Source organism: Eptesicus fuscus, chromosome 10 (genome assembly GCF_027574615.1).
Source record: "Eptesicus fuscus isolate TK198812 chromosome 10, DD_ASM_mEF_20220401, whole genome shotgun sequence".
NCBI classification, from domain to species: domain Eukaryota; kingdom Metazoa; phylum Chordata; class Mammalia; order Chiroptera; family Vespertilionidae; genus Eptesicus; species Eptesicus fuscus.
In genome coordinates, this window is record NC_072482.1 from 12,962,718 (window position 1) to 12,982,249 (window position 19,532).

General features: G+C 50.7%; 1 protein-coding gene across 2 annotated transcripts in view; it reads left to right on the top strand.

Annotated features, from left to right (window-relative positions):
• Window position 1: 1 nt before the first annotated feature.
• Window positions 2-19,532, top strand: part of CUL9 (cullin 9) — a 37,589-nt gene continuing 18,058 nt past the window's right edge. Inside the window, exons 1-22 of one of the 2 annotated variants that reach the window (XM_008153272.3) lie at window positions 2-36; window positions 1,805-2,408; window positions 2,971-3,125; window positions 3,461-3,973; window positions 4,485-4,620; window positions 4,770-4,963; window positions 5,220-5,625; window positions 6,919-7,111; window positions 10,403-10,610; window positions 12,454-12,650; window positions 13,008-13,225; window positions 14,043-14,292; window positions 14,380-14,485; window positions 15,176-15,403; window positions 15,690-15,780; window positions 15,915-16,086; window positions 17,386-17,491; window positions 17,762-17,857; window positions 18,118-18,293; window positions 18,552-18,685; window positions 19,038-19,217; window positions 19,401-19,510. In XM_008153272.3, the coding sequence (XP_008151494.2) occupies window positions 1,814-2,408; window positions 2,971-3,125; window positions 3,461-3,973; window positions 4,485-4,620; window positions 4,770-4,963; window positions 5,220-5,625; window positions 6,919-7,111; window positions 10,403-10,610; window positions 12,454-12,650; window positions 13,008-13,225; window positions 14,043-14,292; window positions 14,380-14,485; window positions 15,176-15,403; window positions 15,690-15,780; window positions 15,915-16,086; window positions 17,386-17,491; window positions 17,762-17,857; window positions 18,118-18,293; window positions 18,552-18,685; window positions 19,038-19,217; window positions 19,401-19,510 (4,464 nt within the window). In that variant the 5' untranslated portion in view covers window positions 2-36; window positions 1,805-1,813. The remainder of the gene's footprint in view (window positions 37-1,804; window positions 2,409-2,970; window positions 3,126-3,460; window positions 3,974-4,484; window positions 4,621-4,769; window positions 4,964-5,219; window positions 5,626-6,918; window positions 7,112-10,402; window positions 10,611-12,453; window positions 12,651-13,007; window positions 13,226-14,042; window positions 14,293-14,379; window positions 14,486-15,175; window positions 15,404-15,689; window positions 15,781-15,914; window positions 16,087-17,385; window positions 17,492-17,761; window positions 17,858-18,117; window positions 18,294-18,551; window positions 18,686-19,037; window positions 19,218-19,400; window positions 19,511-19,532) is intronic. The other variant, XM_028128035.2, reaches the window with a different exon arrangement.

Here is a 19,532-nt window from a genome sequence, read left to right on the forward strand (position 1 = left end):
CGGGGTTCCAGCGAGGGCCGAGCCGGGCGGTGGGAGGTGAGAGGAGAGTTCCGCGTGGACCCAATCCTTGCCCTCTCCCTCCCCGGTCCCTTGCCCAGTTTTATTGGGGCGACCACGGGAGCCAGGTCTTGCTCCCTGAGATTCGCCCGGTCTTGTCAGCCTCCTCGGACCGCGTGTTTCCCCCCTTCCCCCGCTCACCCCACCCCCCAAACCTGTTCCCACCGCCGTTCCGGCCTGCACCGCCCCTGCCTTTCTGCAAGCTTGGGCCTGACCGTGCTGCCTGCACCTACCGGCTGCCTCTTCCCGCGTCTAGACCTCACCTTCATACCTCAGTGTGTCGCTCCGTATAGTTACCCATCCCCCAAACTTAGGCCTGTCCGTTCGTTCTACTTCTCCACCCTGCTCATCAGGTGTGGGTCACCACGTCACTGGTTTCCTTCCAGTCTTGTCCTGCCCCGTGGTAACTAGACCCCCTGCTTCCATGGAGGCCCACATCCTGTATTTCCCCTCTCTTCACACCTTTTTTTTTTTTTACTCTCATCTTCTATTCTTGTACCCCAATATGACCCCTCTCCTGATTACCATTTCTTCATCTGGGTTTACCTTCCCTTCTTATTCTCGCCATTCCCTGCTGCCCCACACTCTTTATTTCATACCCGTCTTTTTGGGGTTACTAGCATGGCCATCACCCTGCACCCCTTTATAATCTGACTTAATCGTGTCCCATCCGAGGACTGGCCTGCCTTCTCCATCTAAGAGTAATGCTGTTAGATCATGTTTACAGAGCATTCACTGTGTGCAGAGAGGCTGTTTGTTCTCAGCGCTTTACATGGCTGATCTTCAGTGTTTATGAGTTCAGTATGAATATCATTCCCATCTTGCGGAGGAGGAAACTGAGGCTCAGAGGTTAAGTAACTTGCCAAAAACTATACACATAGTAAGTCAGTGAGCCAGAATTCAGAGTCACATTTATCTGACTCTGAAATCTGCACTGTATTTCCTCTCTAATACCTCAACCATCTCCTGACATCATTCCCAGCCCTTCAGCTCCATGGTTACCACCTCCCTCCATAGCTGCCTGATTTAGACCCTCACCACACATGTAGAATAAATGGAGGACGGGGTCTGGTCTTTACCTCCCGTTACTCTATCTGGTTCCCTGGACCCCTCCTTTCACAATGCTTTCATACACTTTTCCCATCTAGCCATCTGGATGTGGTGTCTACAGCCCACCCTCCTTTCATCGATATCCTCTATATCTGCCATGGCCCACTCCTTTATATCCACGTTCCAGCTTTACCCTGTCATTTATACCCCCTGGCTCGCCCCTCCCCCACCCTGACTTTCCTCACTTGTTCTGACCCCACCGTCTCCCATGCTGCTGTCCTTCTTGCTCCTACTTGTCATTCTTCTGAGTCCTGATCTGTATCCCTCAGACACCCTGCTATTCTGCCCAGATTGTCCTGCTTAACTGTCAACTCTTTTTGTTACCTTGCCTTTCCTCATAACCGCTTCCATTTCTTAAACCTCTTTGTTTTATTCTTAGCTGTTTTCACTCCATTCTTGTATATATCCCAGAGTATGTTCAAGTTATTTATTTCATGCTATTCTTGGCCTTTCTACTTGGCCCCTAAATTCTATCACGCAACCCTACCAATCACGACCCACCCTACCTGTGTCTCAAGATTCTACCCCCTCGGCTGTAGAGGATGCTATTGAGGGGAAAGGAGAGGGGTTGAAGCTGGGAGATGAACCTACACCCCTTATTCCATATTACCTCTATCTTTCTGCCTGTGTGTCCCAGGAGGTCAGGATGGTGGGGGAACGGCGCACTGGGGACCTCATGGTGCCTTTGGGGCCTCGGCTGCAGGCATATCCTGAAGAACTTCTTCGACAGCGTCCTGGACACGATGGACGTCCTGAATACCTGATCCGGTGGAGCGTCCTGAAGTGTGGGGAAGTGGGTAGAGTGGGTGTGGAAGAGGGCAAGGCAGAGCACATCCTCATGTGGCTGTCAGCCCCCGAGGTCTATGCCAATTGCCCCATGCTGCTAGGTGAGTGGGCACTATCTAAAGGACCTCAGCGTGAACCAGCGGGGGGTTCAGGAAGCTTTCCCCGAGATCCAGGAGGCCTGGATGATGTGGCAATGGGAGAGATGGAAGCTGATGTACGGGCGCTGGTGCAGAGGGCTGCCAGGCAGCTGGCAGAAGGTGGGACCTCGAGCCTCACGGCTGCTGTGCTCCACACCATCCATGTGCTTAGTGCCTACGCCAGCATCGGGCCCCTCACTGCGGTCTTCAGGGAGACAGGAGCCCTGGACCTGCTCATGCACATGTTGTGCAACCCTGAGCCTCAGATCCGTCGGAGTGCGGGCAAGTTGCTGCAGGCTCTGGCAGCCCACGATGCTGGTAAGAGATAGCCAGGGGAGGAAGGCAAGAGAATGGGGCCATAAGGAGTAAGAACAGGAAGAGGAAGGATTTCCCAACTCTAATATCAATTCAATGCAAAGGAAAACTATAGGTTAATAGGCTATTACTTATTAATCTACATTGGATAAAATGATAGGAACTGGTTTGTTTGTTCATTCTCAGTGCAGTGACAAAGAAGAGAATAGAGTAGGTTTATATTTTTAAACTGTGGGTAGAGATTCATTAGTTGGTGAATCCTCTCTATTCTTCCCTCTGTCTTGGGTGGCGCGTAGTTGTAAAACCAGTTTGGTGAGTTATAACCAACATTTTTAAAAAATGTAAAATATTAGTATTGCATTTAAGGTAAGTTTTGTAGCATGAAATACATGTTTCGGTTATAGACGTATACACCTACATCAGGCTGCCATGTAAAATGTATATCTTACTGTGAGTCTCAGCCACAAAGAAGTGAAGACCCCGGGTAGGGGATGGAGAGTCTAGGAAAGACAGAGGGAAAGTGTTGGGGATTGAGGAGAAGATACGGATTGGGTGTGGATTACAGGGAGTCGGGCTCACGTCCTTCTGTCACTGAGCCAGCAAGATGGCATCGAGCAGCACATGGACTTTGACAGCCGCTATACTTTGCTGGAGCTGTTTGCAGAGACCACATCCTCTGAGGAGCACTGCATGGCCTTTGAGGGCATTCATCTGCCTCAGGTACTCAGCCTGCCTCAGGCTGTGGGGCAAATGCTGTTGTAGGCCTTGGGCACCGTTTCTGACAGTGTGGTTCAGGACTGCCTCAGCATCAGAGCCACCTGGGAAATTGTTAAAATGAAGGTTCCTGCCCCCCTCCCCACTCAGAACTCCTGATATTAGAACTTAGGAATCTGTGTTTTAAGACACTTCTGGTGTGTTTCTTATATAAATCACAGTTTGATAACTATAGGTATGTGGATGAGGCCTTTATATTTTCCTGTAGAGGATGCTATTGAGGGGAAAGGAGGTGGGTTAAAGTTGGGAGATGAACCTACACCACAGACTGTGTCCTACAGATCCCAGGAAAGCTGCTCTTCTCCCTGGTGAAACGCTACCTATGTGTCACCTCCTTGCTGGATCAGCTGAATAACAGTCCAGAGCCAGGGGCTGGAGACCGAGGCTCCCTGTCCCCAGGGGAGGAGTTCGCCCGGGAGAAAAGCCGGGGGCAGCGGGAGCTGGAGTTCAGTATGGCTGTGGGCAACCTCATCTCAGAGCTGGTGCGGAGCATGGGCTGGGCCCAGAACCTCGGCGAAAGGGGCATGTCGCCTCCCCGGCCATCCCGGTCCATCTTTCAGCCCTGGATTTCAGGCCCCAGCGGTGTACTCCCCACCATGGTTACCACCCCCAGAAAGCAAGAACGGGCCTTCCGCCAGCGTTATGAATTCTCTAGCCGTAGTGGCTATGGTGAATACGTGCAACAGACACTGGTGCCAGGGATGCGAGTGCGGATGCTGGATGATTACGAGGAGGTCAGTGCTGGGGAAGAGGGCGAGTTCCGGCAGAGCAACAATGGCGTGCCCCCGGTGCAGGTGAGCGAGTGCGTGGCGGTGGGACACCGATGGGCATCTTTTTGGGTGGCGCATAGCTGGGGCGTCCATGCAGGGGACTCTGGCAGGCCACCCAAGGAGAAAACTCCCAAGGGAATTAGACTGGTTAAAGGGGATCAGCAACGGAAGGGAGGCTTTGGGGGCCTGAGAAAATCCAGCGGGAGTAGGTGGGCTATGAGGTCAAGGAGAGACTCACACCCAGGAAGCAGAACCCCATATATCGAGACACCCCTGCCCCCTACTGGTATAGTTGGCTGGGAGGAAGTGTAGAAGCGGAGGCCATCGAGGTTAGGAAGCGATGAGAGGTGGGGCCTCCTCTGACAGGGAAAAGGAGCCTTTTGCTATAAGGAGGATTTCCCAAGCCTGGCCAGGTGTGCATCTGAGGGCTATGTGGCCCGGTCTTGGCCCAGCACGTCCTCTCAAGCCTGCACAACCCAGGACTCAAATGGCGAGCCCTCTCTATTCTTCTTCCCTCTGTCTTGCTCCACACCAGGTCTTCTGGCAGTCGATGGGTCGCACCTACTGGGTGCACTGGCACATGCTAGAGATACTGGGCCCTGAGGAAGCTGCTGTGGATACAGCTTCCGCAGCCGTGGAGAAGGGGGCAGGGCCCACTCTGTTGGGCACAGGTGAGTCTTAGAGGGGACATTGACAGTGTGGTGTCTGAACAGAGGAGGGGTGGCTGGGATGAAGCCACTCCTGATTAGCAGCGGTCCCCGAGATTCAGAAATCCACTCTGTTCCTGGTGGGTGCTGAGACCCTTTGCCTATATTCTCAGCACTTCCCTCCTGGGACTGGAAGCCTGTGGACGGGCTCTACTCTTTGCCATATCTCCAGCCTGAGCCTCAGAAGAATGAGAAGCTGGGATACCTGACCCAGGCTGAGTGGTGGGAACTGCTCTTCTTCATCAAGAAGTTGGACGTATGTGAGCAGCAGCCAATTTTTCAGAATCTTCGGGAGAACCTGGATGAGGTATTACAGGCCTGAGACACCTAGGGGGTTTGTAGTGGGGTTAGAAGTGGGGTTGTCCAAGGGAATCCTAGATACAGGAGTGCTTAGGAGGAGGCTGGTGCAATAGGTTAGAGATTATGAGGGCTGCTGCTGTGGGAGGAGACATGCGGTGAGGGTGCGGTATGTCGGTGTGCAGGGCATGGCGAGAGGTGGCCACTCGTCCCCGGGACCTTTGTGTCTGCTTGCTCCTGATATGCACACCCCCCTCTGTTGACAGACCCTGGATGAAAAGGCCCTCGGTGAAATCTCCGTGCCCAAAGAGGTGGCTGAAGGCGTGCTGCAGGTTCTCTGGAATCGGTTTGAGGGGAGCACCCTCAGTGACCTGCTCAACTCCAAAATCTACACCAAGTACGGGCTGCGACCTGCTGAACTAAGCAGCTCCTCATCTTCACGAAGTCGCTCCTGTACCCCAGATCCAGAAGAGGAGTTCAAGTCAGAGGCCAGGTTCTCAGAGGAAGAGACCGAGTCCCCCGAAGCAAAGGCTGAGCCCCACAGAGCAGAGGCAGAGCCTTCCAAGGGAAAAACTGAGCCCCCCATGGCACAGAGTGATTCACAACTGTTTAACCAGCTTCTGCTGACGGAGGGCATGACTCTGTCCCCCGAAATAAAGGAGGCAGCTAATGGTGAGTTATGTGCTGGGAGGGGAGGGCAGTAAAGTTGGAAAAAGTCCTGGGTGGTCTCCAGAGAAATGGGCAGTCAGGGTAGAGGGAAAGACATGAAAAAAAAGTCATGTTAACCGGTTTGGCTCAGTGGATACAGTGTTAGCCTACGGACTGAAGGGTCCCGGGTTTGATTCCGGTCAAGGGTATGTACCTCGGTTGCAGGCTCCTCCCTGGTCAGGACCCTGGTCAGGCACATGCAGGAGGCAACCAATCGATGTATTTCTCTCACATCAGTGTTTCTCTCTTTCCCTCTCTCTTCCACTCTCTCTAAAAATCAATGGAAAAATACCCTTGGGTGAGGATTTAAAAAAAAAAAAAAAAAGTCACGTTTGCACAGGAAAATGATTTGGAAGCATATATCAATTTTTCTTCCTTTGGCCTTGATTGTATCTAATCAATCACAGCTCCCTTTAGTATCCCTGGAAAAGGAGGGCCCATTTTCCAGGGACTCTTTGTCTTCAATGTTTGACTATTTTTCTTTTTTTTAATATATATATAATATATATTTTTTTATTTTATTGATTTCAGAGAGGAAGGGAGAGGGATAGAGAGAAAGAAACAGCCGAAACCGGTTTGGCTCAGTGGATAGAGTGTCGGTCTGCGGACTGAAGGGTCCCAGGTTCGATTCCGGTCAAGGGCATGTACCTTGGTTGCGGGCACATCCCCAGTAGGGGGTGTGCAGGAGGCAGCTGGTCGATGTTTCTCTCTCATCGATGTTTCTAGCTCTCTATCCCTCTCCCTTCCTCTCTGTAAAAAAATCAATAAAGTATATTTTAAAAAAAAGAGAGAGAAAGAAACATCAGTGATGAGAGAATCATTGACCGGCTGCCTCCTGCATGACCCCTACTGGGGATCGAGCCCACAAACCAGGCATGTGCCCTTGACCAGAATAGAACCTGGGACCCTTCATTCCGCAGGCTGACGCTCTAACCACTGAGAAAACTAGCTAGGGCAATGTTTGACTATTAAATGCTTTTCACAGAATTGGATATGTTCTGAATGCAAGCTACAATAACGAATAATACATTAAACTAGAAGCCCGATGCACGAAATTTGTGCAAGGGGCTCAGCCCTCTCAGCCCCGGCTTTGTCCGGAAGGTTGTCCAGACGGTTGTTCTGCTGTTCGATCTAATGAGCATATTAGCTCTTTATTATATAGGATGTCAGTAGGAAAACTGGGCTTGACCTTTAAGGACTTCTAACTTGGAGGTGCCATGTTTTCTTAAGACACTGCCTTTCCCTCATCAATTTCAGAAATGGCTAGAGCCTTGCGGGGTCCAGGTCCACGCAGCTCCCTGGATCAGCAAGTGGCGGCTGTTGTGGCTACTGTGCAGATATCCAGCTTGGACACAAACCTGCAGCTTTCAAGCCTCAATGCCCTTTCTCAGGCTGTGGAGGAGGTCACTGAGCGGGACCACCCTCTGGTCCGTCCTGACAGATCCCTGAGGTTGGAATAGTGGAGAGGGAAGCGGTTTGGTTTAAGCTAGTGGGGGGGAGGGGGGAAGGGGAGTAGTCGGGTGGGAAGGATCTATGAGATTAAGAATTAGAAAGGCTAGGGGTGAAAGGAGGGTCAGTCTGAGGAGCAACAGAGCAGGAGGATGGAATATTACCATGGCTAATATTGTCAGAGCATTTATTTTCTGCTGGGCTCTGGGCTTAAAGTTTTGCTTGGATTCTCATTAAGTCCTATCATCTGAGAAAGATTCACACCTATTCTCATCCCATTGTATGGGTGAGGAAACTGAGGCTTAGGGAGTTTAACCAACTTGCCCAGAGTTTGACAGAAAGCAGAGCTAGGACTCAAACCTAGGTCCTTTTGGCTCTAGAACTTGAGTTTTTTTCTTTTCCCTTCTTTTTTCCTACCTTCCTACTTGCTATTTTGAAATGGGTTTTTAATACCCCTTACTTATGTAAATAATATACAAATACATTCTCTTTTTAAAAGACCTGAAGACTATAAAAGAACATAGAATGAAAGCTAATTTCTTTTCACCACTGTCATTCCGGTGTGTATCCTTCTAACCTTCTCTAGTTTTACATTTGTTGGTTTGTTTGGATATAGAACATTTCCCGAGTTTGTATCTTAATATATGTAATCGCGCTACGTGTTTCTGCAACTTTTCTCCCACACTCAGTATGTCTAACAGGGCTCTCCCTGTCAGTACACATAGAGCTGCCTCAATATTTTCACTCTGCGTAGGACTCTGCAATATGATTATGTCCAAGTTCAAATACAGTGTTCTAATGGATCAGTTTCCCTCACGTCTGCCAACACTGAATATTAGCATATTTTAAGAATCTGTCTGATTGGCAAAATTTAAAATGATTGGTAGCTCCTTGTTTTAATTTCTTAGTTGTAGTGAAGTTAGGTATATTTGCACTCATTTGTTGTGTTTCTTCTATAAATATTCTGGTTTTTGTTTGTTTCTTTGTTTTTAATATATATTTTTCTTTATTTCAGAGAGGAAGGGAGAGAGAGACAGAAACATCAATAAGGGAGAATCATTGATTGGCTGCCTCCTGCACATCCCACACTGGGGATAGAGCCCGCAACCCAGTGCCCTGACTGGGAATCAAACCATTACATCCTGATTCACAGTTTGATGCTCACCCACTGAGCCATGCCGGCCGGGCTAAATATTCTGTTCTTACCCCTTGCCCACTTTCTTACTGGGTCTTATTCTTTTTTTTTTTTTTTTTAAATATATTTTATTGATTTTTTACAGAGAGGAAGAGAGAGGGATAGAGAGTTAGAATCATCGATCAGCTGCCTCCTGCACAACCCCCACTGGGGATGTGCCCGAAACAAAGGTACATGCCCTTGACCGGAATCGAACCTGGGACCCTTCAGTCCGCAGGCCGACGCTCTATCCACTGAGCCAAACCGGTTTCGGCATATTCTTATTGATTTATAGACATTCTGGATATTAATCTGTTACTTATGTTTCAAATATCTTGCCTTTTTTTCAAAATCGTAACTATTTCCTCAGTGTAAAACGATTCATGCTCACTGTAAGAAAATGGGAAAATTATGAAGGTAAAAATCATCTGAAACCCTTTATGCAGAGATAGTCACTGCTAACATTTCCGTAAACATCCTTATTTATATTTCTATACCTATTCAGATACAGTACCTATGTATGTTAGCTCATTTGTCAGAACCATGACTACAGAAGGGGATATATATTTAAAGCGTATTTGAGTCACATTGAAATCATAAAGCATGAGAAAAGACAGATAAAAACAGGACTTTCCCAGTACCTTTATTTGCCTTCTTTTTCCAGAATTTCTCCTTTTGTGTTTCTTAACTCCATAGTTCATAGACTACCTCCGCAATGTGCATCTCTGTGTGGAGAAAGATGTCATTCCTGGTTTTCCCCCCTCTTGTGATGGTCATTGTGATCTAGGGACTCTGGGAGTACTTCTTCCTTCCCTTCCGATAGCATTTCCACTGGACCCGCTCTCTGACTCTTGTTGCTTATCTCTTAACTTTGTGGATAGTGTCTTTCATTGTGCTCAAGCTTTAGATTGCAGTGTTGCTATGTTTTTCAACTTTTTTTTTTTTTTGGCTTCTAGATTTTATGTCCTACTTAAGAGGGTCTATCCTATTTCAGGATTACAAAAATATTTCCCGCCCTGGCCAGTGTGCTCAGTGGTTAGAGTGTGGGCCCACGCACTGAAGGGTCTCGGGCGGGAGGCATCCAATCTGTGTGTCTATCTCACATTGATACTTGCCTCTCTCTCTTTTTCTCTCTCTCTCTTCCTCTCTCTCTCCCTCCCTTCTCCCTTCCTCCCTCCACTCTCTTTAAAAATCAGTGGAGCCCAGCTGACTTGGCTCAGTGGTTGAGCTGGTTGAGCGTCAACCTATGAACCAGGAGATCAGGCTTCGATACCAATCAGGGCACATGCCGGGGTGGGGGGTGGGGGGGGGCGGGCGTGCAGGAGGCAGCCGATCAATGATTCTCTCATTATTGATGTTTCTATCTCTCTCTCCTCACTTCCTCTCTGAAATCAATTTTTTAAAAAGCTAAAAAAATGAATGGAAAAAATGTCCTCGGATCAGGATGAACCAAAATAAAAAAAATATATTTCCATATATATTCTAAAAATATCCACGATTTTGATTTTTATATTTATTTTAAAATGCTTGCTATTTATTTTTGCAAATGAAGTGAAGCAAAGTCCAGCTTTATTTTTTTCAGATGGATAGCTAGGTGTCTCCACGTCACTTTTGCATGGTCCTTCCTGTCCTTTCTGACTGAGATGCGGCCCTTGTCTCTCTTCTCATCTGTTGATCTGTTTGACTTCCCTGTATTATTTCCAGAGTTTTAATTATTAGAACTTTATATTTTGATAACTAGTAGGCAAGTCTGCTATTATTTCTTTCCAAACATTTTTTGACTGTTCCTGCATATTTTACCTTCCTGGGCCTAAATCTGCCTATCATGTTTAAAAAAATAAACTTTTTAGGCATTTTGATTAGAATTTCATTGAATTTATAGACCTATTTGAAAAGATGAGCCAGAGTTTGTAACTAGTTTGTTCTGCTGACTCCCTCATGCAGTGAGGAGCCAGAGGCAGTTAGACTGCTGTGGAGGGGGCATCAGGAGTGAGACTGAGGCAAGAAGAGCAGGTTGGAAAGGGGTAAGGGGTGAGGGACTGGAACTTGGTGTATAGGGTTAGGCGGGGAGTCAGGCATGACTCTTGGGGTGGGAAACTCCGATTTCTCTCCTCCCAGAGAGAAGCTAGTGAAGACACTGGTGGAGCTGCTGACCAACCAGGTGGGAGAGAAGATGGTGGTGGTGCTGGCCCTGCGCCTCCTGTACTTGCTCATGACCAAGCATGAATGGCGCCCCCTCTTTGCCAGGGAGGGTGGCATCTACGCTGTGCTGGTTTGCATGCAAGAATACAAGACTTCTGTCTTGGTGCAGCAGGCGGGGCTGGCGGTGAGTGTACTGGGGGTGAGTGATGGGTGAGATGGGCAGGGTGGGGGCCTGCTGACCTCGGGGAGGTACTCTGGTGATTTAGATCAGGGAGGAGACCTTGGGACCAAAGGATGCAGATGGGTTTAAGAGTTCCAGCTGGACAGTCTTGGAGGTTGAGTGCCTGCTTGAAGAAAGGGGGAAAGATGTCTTTAGAATGACTGCAGGTTTGAAATTGAGCAGCAGATGGATGGAGGTGGCCATTTACTAGGTGGAAGAATGTTGGAGGAGGAGGAGGAATGGGAGAAGGTCAGGAGTTGAGTTTTTAGGTATGTTGAATTTTCCATGCCTTTTTAGTTACAATTAAGTGTCTGGTTAAAGACTAATTTTCTAGATGTGACAGAGTAGGTTTTTACCCTTTGATCTGAGTTTTTACCCTTACGCAGAAAATACCCCCTCCCATATGTGTGTAAAACAAAGCCAACATTGCCATTGTCTTGCCACCCTGGGACCAGAAAATGGAGAAGGGAGGCCCTCGTCCAGGGGAGCTTAAGAGAATTGGCTTCTAGAATGATCCAGACATACGTGCTGGGTGGCAGGATGCGGGCAGGGTGTGCTCTGTATAGCCTGAGGGTCCTGGAGGGAGACTGGTAGGCCTCAGGTATGAGAGTGCTTTCCAACAATGTAAAGGCAGTGAGTGGACAGGAGCACAGATCCTCCTGGAGCAGGCTGTCCCAGGGAGAGGCCGGGAGGCTCTTTTCTATGTGGGCCTACTAGGTGCTGCTTCTCCCAAGAGCAGCCAAGCATTCATCGCCTAGGCCATGTCTGCTTAAAGAATTCCCTGACCTTTTCAAGTTGCATGACCAAAATATAGCATTTGCCTCTTGCCCTGTCACAAAATTGCATCATTTTGTATCGAATGTAAGGTCTACAGAATTCAGCTAATTGGGAGAGAGTGGGGTAACCAAAGGGAGAAAACCTTATTATGAGGCAGCACTTGCTTTGAGGGTCCAGGTCTCAGGAGGGTGATTATCCTGGGAATTATTTTTAATTCCTAGAGGGTTTCTTCTCAAGAGCCAACTCTTTCCCCAGGAGAGACATTCTCTACTCCAGTGGTAGAGTGTTCATCTTTATTTATTTATTTTTTGTATAGTACCAGCAAACAAGTTTGCACATTGCAAGTATTTTTTCCTATAATTACAACTATTCTGCCAGTGAGAAAGCCCAAGTAGCCTTGTTGAGGAGGGTGGGACACTGGTTTTGGAGGCCAGGGGCCATAGGTTTGGGAGTGTTGTCATGTAAGTGGTAACTGAAGCTATGGGAGTGGCCACGGTTGCCTAGGGAGGGCATGCAGAGTGAGAAGAGAAGGGGGACAGGAACTTCCATGTTTAAGGACTAGGCAGAGGAACACCAGGGAGGGAGAACAGCCCGGCAGACATGAAGTTATAGAAGTCAGGGAAGAGAGGTTTTGCAAAGGGAAGAGTGGTCAAGCAAGAAGGAAACAACTTCAAGGAAAGCTTTTGCAGACAACTAAATGCTGTGAAAGGGCCCCGTTCTGAGGCAACGTTACGGGAGGGGCAGCCATCCCATCAGCCAGCCTTGGTGCTGGTAGAGAGGAACTGTGGACTGATGTTACCACCATTGAGCCTTAGAGTTCTTTGCTTTATTTTGTCTTTTTCCTTTGTTTTTGTTTTTTAGCATTTAATGTCCCATCGGTGCCTTTTCCATTTCCATCTCTTACTTGACCTGTTTGCAAAACAGCTCAGCTCCCCCAAAGTTTGAGATCTAGAATGATGGCCTGGCTCTCTCCTTCCTCTGCCTGGTGGCTCTGCTCACTCCTAACTCTGCTTCCACATCCCTCCTGCAGGCATTGAAGATGCTGGCCATTGCCAGTTCCTCGGAGAACCTCGATATTTTTACGAGCCAAGATTCTGTCCATCCATTGTTTGATGTGCAGATGACCAGAGAGATCTTCGCCAGCATCGACTCAGCCACCCGCCCAGGCTCTGAGAGCCTGCTCCTTACCATCCCTGCAGCGGTGATCTTGATGCTGAACACTGAGGGGTCAGGGCATCACCCTCCAAACTTCAAACTCCCGCTACGCCCCAGTCACCACTGCTGTACCCAAGTCTCATCTGCCCCTCAGAAATTCGCTTGTTTGTACCTCTGGGTGAAACTTTAGTGGCCCTCTCTAACTGTCGTTGGAGGAGAGGCCAAGTGGTTGAGGGTAGGGTGACTCCCAGCGAGCAGAGACACCCTAACTTTTCCTTCCTTCTCGGGATTGGGAGGAGTGACCTGAGGTCGGGGACCCTTGGAGCCCATTCCTCCCCAGATGGTGGGCTTCTCCCCTGTGCATTTACTTCCTGTTTCCATTGTGTTCACTCTGGCAATTTCTTCCCCGGGCCACCTCTCTCCTCCCAGGTGCTCCTCTGCAGTGAGAAATGGCCTGATCCTGCTCAGCCTGCTTTTGTGCAACCACCACACCCTGGGAGACCAGATCATCACCCAAGAGCTGAGAGACACCTTGTTTAGGCACTCAGGGATAGCCCTGGGGACGGACCCCATGCCCACCACACGCACCATCCTCATGATGCTCCTCAACCGCTACTCGGAGCCGCCGAGCAGTCCTGAGCGCACAGGTACCATTGTGGAGGGGTGGTTCTGCTGAGGAGTCAGTCAGAGCCCGCTGGTGTCCAGGAAGGCTACCGTGTACGTCCTCAGACCTTATTAGAGGGACACAAGGAGCCTTCAGGAAATGAGTGAGGCTTTGGTGCTCAAGTTAGGTCTTAAGTAGAACTTCCTGCCCAAGAGGGGAGGGAGACCTAGAATAGGTACAAGGAAATTGCCTTCTCTGAATGGCTTCAGACATGTGAGGCTGCCATCTGTGTGGTCTGGGTTTGGTACAGTCTTACTGGACACCAAAAGGTTGGTTGAAGTAATTTATAGAGAGGCCTTTTTTGGTGAAATTGTAAGTTCCAGTACAGAAAGTTGATGACTAGAAACATGAAATACTGATCCATAGGGAGGAAACCTTTTGTGTTTAACAAACAAGTGAAAACCCAGAAGTAGGGGGGAGATTGAAATAAGCAGTGTCTTTTAGTGTGTGTCTAAAGCCCCCAGGCTAGGTAAGTGCAGGGTTATGTTATACCAGCTAACGTTTACTGGCATATGTAACAGCATAGTTCACATTTAATAATAAAATATAATTGTATGGCATAGGAGATTAAAAACGGTAAATGTGACAGTGTTTGCCTTACTAAACATTTTTTCAGATGTAGCTAGGTATATATTTGGGGCCAGAAAAGAAAATCCCCTATAGTTTTGTAAAATCTGCAGGCGCCCTCCGAATGGGAGGAAAATCTGGGGGTGATTTTCAAGACCCGCCCATTTCTCTGTTTGGCCAACTTGTATGAATCCTCTTTGTATGTATTTTCTTCCTCCCGTGTGTCTGGGCAGCAACACTGGAGCCCCTCGGTGCCCAGGGCCAGGATGGGTCCCCCGAGCTGCAGATCCGGTCCCTGGTTGGAGGCCCATCTGCAGAACTCCTCCTGGACTTGGAGCGTGTGCTGAGCCGTGAGGGGGGTCCTGGGGGTGCCTTGAGGCCCCTCCTCAAGCGCCTCCAGGAGGAGGCCCAGCCCTTCCTCCTGTTGCTGCGGACTCTGGATGCCCCCGGGCCCAACAAAACCCTGCTGCTGACTGCGCTGGGGTGAGGGACCTGTCCAGGCACCGTGTGTTGGTGGCAAGGGCGGCTGGCAGACTGTAGGGACTTCACTTGTTTCCATCCCCTCACCAGGGTCATGACCCAGCTGCTGGATTACTCTGAGGCAATGGCCCTTCCCTGGCATGAGGTCTTGGAGCCCTGCCTCAACTGCCTGAGTGGCCCCAATAGTGACTCTGAGGTACCAGAGACCTGGCAAGGGTGGGGGAGGGAAAGGGAGCCGCGGGCCCCAGTTACTTCTGGAGGGACAGCACAGCCTTTCTGGAGGGGTCTGGACACTGGAAGGGTGTGTAAGAAGAAGAAGCTAATGTCACCTAAGAGTCTCCAGAACTTGGCCTTTGACATATAGGTGTCCGTCCCATATACTGTGGGTTTGGTGCTAGACCACAATGAAGCGAGAATCGCAATAAAGTGAATTGTAATCTTTTTGCTGGTGGAGGGTCTTGCCTTTAATTTGTTAAAAATGCAACATCAGTCAAGCCCCATAAAGCTAAACACAATAAAATGAGATGGCCTGTATAAGCTTCTTGGCTGCACCTGGATTTAGATTCTGGGTTAAGGAGAAGCCCACATTTAGCAACCCAAACATTCCTGCTCCCCACCCTTCAGGGTGTGAGAGGTTTGGGCACCGAGGTTGGCTGCTGAGATAGGTTGGCCCTGGCAGGAAGAGGCCTGGGGAGATGTGCCCAGCTCCTGCCAGCTCACTCTGGACTCCCAGCACCCCGGTGTCCCGTTCCTGTCTTTGGTCCTCTCCTTTCCCTGGGCTTCCGAGTTGCTCCAGAATCTCAGCCACGACCTTCCCTTTACTAAACCCACCCTAACGTGACCTGCCCTTGTTTCCCACACGTTACTCTCTGTGGCTCTGGCTCAGGTTGTTCAGGAGCTGCTCCGCTTCCTGCACCGCCTGGCCTCCGCGCACAAGGACTACGCGGTGGTGCTCTGCTGCCTGGGAGCCAAGGAGGCCCTCTCCAAAGTCCTGGACAAGCACTCGGCGCCGGTGCTGCTGGCCTGCGAGCTTCGCGACCTGCTGACCGACTGCGAGAAGCACTCCCAGCTGTACAGCAGCCTCACCTCCAGCATCCTGGCTGGCTGCATTCAGGTAGGCAGGCTGGTGGGTACAGAGCGAAGGGAGATGGAAGGCAGAACCAGGGGAAGGGGATTCAGTGTGTCCCCAGTTGGCATCCCTGTTTGACATGAGTCGTAGCAAACCTGGGCCATTTGTTTCCCAGCCTCTACCTCACTTGCTCCTGTTGTTCCAAAATCTGGGGAAAAGTGGGTTGAGTATCTGTTGCCCTTTGATTCTTTCTCACATATGTCTTTTATCTTGTTGGTTTTTCTGTGTTTTCCCCTCTCTCCCTTCCCTTTCTCTCATGTTCCGGCTGCAGATGGTGCTGGGCCAGATCGAAGACCACAGACGAACCTACCAGCCCATCAACATCCCCTTCTTTGACGTGTTCCTCAGGCATCTCTGCCAGGGTTCGTGCCCCCTCTGCCTTCTCCTGGCTCCCAACCCAGCATCTGTTCTTCCCTTCTCTTCTGCTCTCCAGTCCCTTTCCTTTTTTCTCTCAAATAACCAGGCTCTGATCGCCACCCCTTCTCACCACCCCCAGGCTCCAGTGTGGAAGTGAAGGAGGACAAGTGCTGGGAGAAGGTGGAGGTGTCCTCCAACCCGCACCGGGCCAGCAAGCTGACGGACCGCAACCCCAAGACCTACTGGGAGTCCAATGGCAGCACCGGCTCCCACTACATCACCGTGCACATGCGCCGTGGTATTCTTGTTAGGTGCGCATACACCCACATGCACAGCCCCATCTGAAATCTCTGAGGGACACACTCAAACCCATTTTGTGCAGTGAACAGTAGACACAGACTGCTAGGTACAGAGACCCCCTCCCCCCATGAACCTGGCGACGTGCTCCCCAGCAGGTACAGATGTCACTCCCTGTGCTTGGTGTTGAAGGAGATCAGCAGCTCACTCAGCCTCTCTTTCTGTGGGCATTTGTTTAACGTACACTCTGTGCCAGGCACTGCAATGGTCTGGAGCTACAAGGACAAGATATGGGACCTGTCATCAGGGCACCTGCAGTCTAGTTGGGGAACCAGGTCGACTAAGAGCATAGAGTGAGAACATGGCCAACATGCACTGGCTCACCAGCCCAGCCGAGAGGCCGGAGAAGGCTTCCAGAAGGAGGGGTGGACTGAGCTGAGTTCTGAAGTAGAAAATAGCGAGAGAAACCGAGGGCAATGGATATTCTAGGCAGAGGGACAGCATGTGAGCCAAAGGGGAGTAGGAAACAGTGGTGTATGTGGGGACTTGAAGTAAATGTATTTGGTTGGATCGAAGGTCATGTGTAGTGAAGCAGCAGGAGATGAAGCCAGAAAAGTAGGCTGAGCCAGATCACAAAAAGTTGTGTGAGCTAAGAGGTGTGAGCTTTATTCTGCAACGTGGGGGAGCCACTGAAAGGTTTTAAGAAGGGAAGAGACAGAACTGGATTTTTAAATTTAGATCACTCACTCTGGCATTATGGGAGTTGAAAGGTTTATGCAGCGGTCTAGTTGAAAAATAATGGCTGTCTTCAGTTAGGCAGAGGGAATGGGAATAGCCAGGAGATGATGGACTGGGACATCTTAGGTGGGGTCACGGGACGGGTCATGGGCCTGAGGAGGGAAGCAGAAGAGGGAGATGTCACGGTGACAGTGTCCGGTTGTGGCACTGCGGGGATGGCAGTTTTCTTTCCCAGGAGAGAGAAGGTTTCTGAAGACAGATGATAGTTCCACTTGGGCCTGTTGACCTTGAGGTGCCTTCCACTTTGAGGCATGACATGGAAATGCCTGTGGGACACAGCAGGAAAGCTCAGGAGAGGAGTGTAGGGTAGAGATGTGGATTTGGAGTCATTAGGGAATTTCAGTGGAAGTATGAGCTTGAATGAAGTCACTTGGGGAAGATAAAGGCAAAAGCAGAGGGTCTAGGAAGACTGACGCTTAAGCAGAGGGACAGGAGTCTGAGGACGAAGTGGTGGGTTGAAGTTGTGAGCTAAGCTCAGAGTCCTGATTCTGACTGAGCCCTCTCTCCTCTCCCAGGCAGCTGACTCTGTTGGTGGCCAGTGAAGACTCCAGTTACATGCCGGCCAGGGTGGTGGTGTATGGGGGTGACAGCACCAGCTGCATCAGCACGGAGCTCAACATGGTGGGGACCCTCGTGATCCCCCTGCACCGTACTCCCTGTCCTTCTGTTTGTCCCAGGGCCTTATCAGAAGGGCCCACCCCCTGGGGAATTCCATATCCCTTCCTCCTTGTGAGCAGTGAGTGGAATTAAGGATGTGGATCCGCCTGGGTCCATGGGTTCTGTGCAGGAGCAGTGACGGGCACACACCATCACACACTTGGTTGCTGTCAACAGTCCTTCCAGCCCCACCTTGGAGGTGACAGCTCTCCGTCTTCTCGCCTGCCCCGCCAGGTGAATGTGGTGCCTTCTGCCAGCCGGGTGGTCCTCCTGGAGAACTTGAACCGCTTCTGGCCCATCATCCAGATCCGCATAAAGCGCTGCCAGCAGGTAGGGCAGGGGCAGAGGTGGGGTCTGGGGGTCGAGAGGTAGCACAGGGTTTCCATAGTGACTGGGTTCCTGCATTTGGGGGCCAGGCTCGGACCAAGGCTTCTCCTCAGTCTGCTTGGGCGATGGCCCAGGACCCTGCTGAGTCCCAGAGATGCAGGACTGTCTCGAGGAGCTCTAGGGAACTCAGGGGTGAGGCCAGGCTTTGGTAGTGCTTGGTGACGGGGTGACTTAGGTGACAGATAAGTGTGTGCATGTTATAGGGCGGCATCGACACCCGAGTGCGGGGTGTGGAGGTCCTGGGCCCCAAGCCCACTTTCTGGCCACTGTTCCGAGAGCAGCTGTGTCGCCGTACATGTCTCTTCTACACAATCCGGGCACAAGCCTGGAGCCGGGACATAGCAGAGGACCGCAAGCGCCTCCTCCAGCTCTGTCCCAGGTGGGTGAGGCTGGAAGTGCCCAGGGTAAAGGCCGGAGGAGGTGGTTAAGGGAGCAGGACAGCGAAGGGGATATGCTGTGGAGTCTGAAAGGTAGAGCAGTGGCCAGGACACAGGGAAATGAACACAGGTGAGAAGTACGTGCCAGGGAAGAGCTGGGGCGGACTGAGCGTGGGGTGATTCGGAGGTGACTGCACTCGAGTGGAGGCCACAAGGAAATGTGCGCCTTTAACCCTGGACCACACACTGTTTATCCCCAGACTGAACAAGGTTTTGCGCCATGAACAGAATTTTGCTGATCGCTTCCTCCCTGATGACGAGGCCGCGCAAGCGCTGGGCAAGACCTGCTGGGAGGCCCTGGTCAGCCCCCTGGTGCAGAACATCACCTCCCCCGGTAACCATCCCGACCCTGGCCCACTAACCAGCTCCTTGTCACCATTCCCAGGCACCGCCTGGGTTAATGCTCTTGGTTCTCTTGGTTCCTGTCTTTATCCCCGAAGGCCTGTCACCTCAGTGTTCATTTCCTTCCTCCACAGACTGCTCCCTGAGACTCTGGTATTTGACTCTTCCCTCCACCCCACCCCCAGTCTGTTACCATATCCCCAGACTCCAGCTGAAGCTGGACCGTGGTGGGAGGGGGGCGAGGGCCCCCAAACCTGTTTGTACAATTGCTCCTTCTCTCTCCTCCTGGGCTGACTGTTGCCCCATTTCCCATGGGGACCTGTTCCTGACCTATCTTCTTTTAGATGCGGAAGGTGTGAGCTCCCTGGGATGGCTGCTGGGTCAGTACTTAGAGCAGAGGGAGAGCTCCCGGAACCCCCTGAGTCGAGCAGCATCCTTTGCCTCTCGAGTTCGTCGCCTTTGCCATTTGCTGGTGCATGTGGAGCCTCCCCCGGGACCTTCTCCTGAGCCATCCTCTCAGCCCCGTAAGTCCCCGCCCGGGCGGCCGAGCTGAGAACTTGGGCTGCGATAATACCTGGCTCCTCCCCTTGAGGGTGTTACTCTTCCTTACTGCTTTGCTGTGGGCATTTCCAGGGGTCAGTACCCAAGACCCTGAGACTTGCCGGAGGCTGAGATGAAACTCCTTACTTTGCCCTGTGTCTCGACAGCCAGCAAGAACAGTAAGGGTCAGGATCGGAGCCCTGGGCCTTCACCTGTTCTTCCGAGCAGTAGCCTGAGGAACATGACGCAGTGCTGGCTGAGCGTGGTGCAGGAGCAGGTGGGCAGAAGGAAGCTGAACT